Below are 2,500 nucleotides of genomic sequence, written 5' to 3' on the forward strand. Positions count from 1 at the left end.
CGTGTTAATGTCTCCTTTTTCCACACACACGCAATTCGAGAGAATAATTGTTAGCTTATTAGCCTCTTCACACAGCTGTAATCAAATCACCACTTCCCTTCCCCTCTATATTTGGAAATACGCAAATACAATACGCAACACAAGTAGCCATGTATGAAGAGAGAGAGAGAGAGAGAGAGAGAGAGAGAGAGAGAGAGAGAGAGAGAGAGAGAGAGAGAGAGAGAGAGAGAGAGAGAGGGGGGAGAAAAAAAGATAAGTAATAGCCCTAAAATGAATTTTAGAAAACTGATGAATTGTATTTGTGTCGGATGGTTGGACGGCGTTGTTCAAGCGATGCTGAACTAAGTTTACACCATAAAGAGTGGGCACAATCTCCAGGTCTCACCCCTGAAGTCAGAGGAAATGCATAAAAACATTGCGAGTGTTGGGGGGTTAGAGAGTGTGAGTCTGAGTGAGCCTGTGTGTGTCTGTGCAGGTGTGTGCTCATGTGTGAGTGTGGGTGTACCTCATCCTTGCACTTGAGAGAGAGAGAGAGAGAGAGAGAGAGAGAGAGAGAGAGAGAGAGAGAGAGAGAGAGAGAGAGAGAGAGAGAGAGAGAGAGAAAAAGAGAGAGAGAGAAAGAGGGCAAACGAGAACAACAGAGAAAGGAAAAGACACATAGCAACTGGAAAAGGACAACTTGCACTCCTCTGAAAGAAGAAAAAAATATATTTTTTCTTCTTTTGTCAGTGTTTCACTGGCGATTTCCTGCATAATTATTGATGCCAGCCAGTGATGACCCAGAGATGGCCCAGAGATGGCCCAGTGATGGCCCTGTAATGACGACACCAAGTCACATTCTCCCAATGATAATGATGGCAGACAGAGGAGCCTGGCCAAAAGAACATCACTGTGTGCGCGTGCCTGCATGTGTGCCTGCATGTGTCATGTGTGTGCCGTGTGTGTGTGTGTGTGTGTTTTGGTGGGCATAGGAAAGACGAGGTGTATTGGTGGGGATGGAGTGAAGAAGGGTAAAGTGAAAATGTGGGTGGGGGCTGGTTTGGGGTGGGTGACGGGTGTCCGGCACCTTCTTTGAAGCCTCCAATTTCCCTGAGTGGCACTGGTTGCATGGATGGGAACACAGTGGAGGCTGAAGCTGTGTGTGTGTGTGTGTGTGTGTGTGTGTGTGTGTGTGTGTGTGTGTGTGTGTGTGTGTGTGTGTGTGTGTGTGTGTGTGTGTGTGTGTGTGTGTGTGTGTGTGTGTGTGTGTGTGTGTGTGTGTGTGTGTTGTACACTACCTGTAGTCGCACCAGGGGCATCTGTAGGGTTTCTCGCCGGTGTGAACTCGCTTGTGTCGCGTCAGGTGGGATTGAGTGGTGGACGCAAAGTTACACAGTTGACATCTGAAGGGCCTCTCACCTGTTAAAGACAGGTAGGAGTTACACAATTGTAATAGGTATAGCAGGAGTTATGTAATGCTTATTTATTCAGATATTATCTGATAAAAATAACATGAAAAATAAAAAAGAACAGTAGAGAAATAGAAGTAGAAGCTATACAAATAAATGAGATGTAGTTTCCCCTTTTCCATTTTTTTTCCTATTCTCATATTTGTAGTTTGACTGCTTTAGAAAGACTAAGCACCAACTCGCCCATGCCAATGGAAGCTTTTTTTTTTCTTTTTTTTTTAATTTTTATTTGACAGATGGGCTTTGGGAAAGACATTCCATAGACCAGTGTTTCCCAACCTTTTTTGTCCTGCGTACCCCCTAAGCCATTTTGTCATATGATGAGTACCCCCTCACCCTCATTCATGCTCTATTCCTCTATCCCAATGTGACTACAATCAATATATTTGCTATTATTACATCTTTCCGCGTACCCCCTGATGTGTGCTCGCGTACCCCTAGTGGTACACGTACCCCTGGTTGGGAAACACTGCCATAGACAAACACATAGAAAATAAGTGCCATAATAGGCAAAACTACAGCTACTTGAATGGCAAGGCAATGTAGGGGTCAAAAACATGTGGCTGTTTTTTGTTGTTGTTGTTGCCTCGAGCAGTCTGATTAAAAACAGTCTAAAACATTATCGCACTACTTAAAATGAAAGCACACGCTATATGTCTACTTGTTAATTAAACATGTAAACAAATAAACAGACAATTACAAAACAAACTCTAATCAGCTCTCCAAAATGAAGCAAAGAAATAGGCAACAGAACGCAGCCAACAAGTTTGTAGAGGTTTTTTTCCCTTTTTAACTGCAAAATGACAAATGCTTTTTTTTTTGCTGCTCAATTATTGAAATTGACACATTTCGCAGGGAAGCAGAGCAGGAACAAGTGGCATTTGGAATAAATACATACAAATTGTAAAAGAGAAGAGAGTGAATTATGAAAATGTAAATTAATATGTATGAACGAACGAATGGGAGATCTTTGGAGGATTGCCAGAAACCTCTTTGGAGAGAACAGGGGATGGGAGGGGGAGAGAGAGAGTGTGAGAGAGAGAGGGAAAGAG

General features: G+C 43.1%; 1 protein-coding gene across 1 annotated transcript in view; it reads right to left on the bottom strand.

The window, feature by feature from the left end:
• The window catches only part of znf407 (zinc finger protein 407), a 277,362-nt gene that overhangs the window by 91,442 nt on the left and 183,420 nt on the right, over positions 1 to 2,500 (bottom strand). Inside the window, exon 8 of the mRNA XM_063198462.1 lies at positions 1,278 to 1,398. Within this exon, the coding sequence (XP_063054532.1) occupies positions 1,278 to 1,398 (121 nt within the window). The remainder of the gene's footprint in view (positions 1 to 1,277; positions 1,399 to 2,500) is intronic.

The sequence above is a fragment of the Engraulis encrasicolus genome, chromosome 5 (genome assembly GCF_034702125.1).
Source record: "Engraulis encrasicolus isolate BLACKSEA-1 chromosome 5, IST_EnEncr_1.0, whole genome shotgun sequence".
Taxonomy (NCBI): domain Eukaryota; kingdom Metazoa; phylum Chordata; class Actinopteri; order Clupeiformes; family Engraulidae; genus Engraulis; species Engraulis encrasicolus.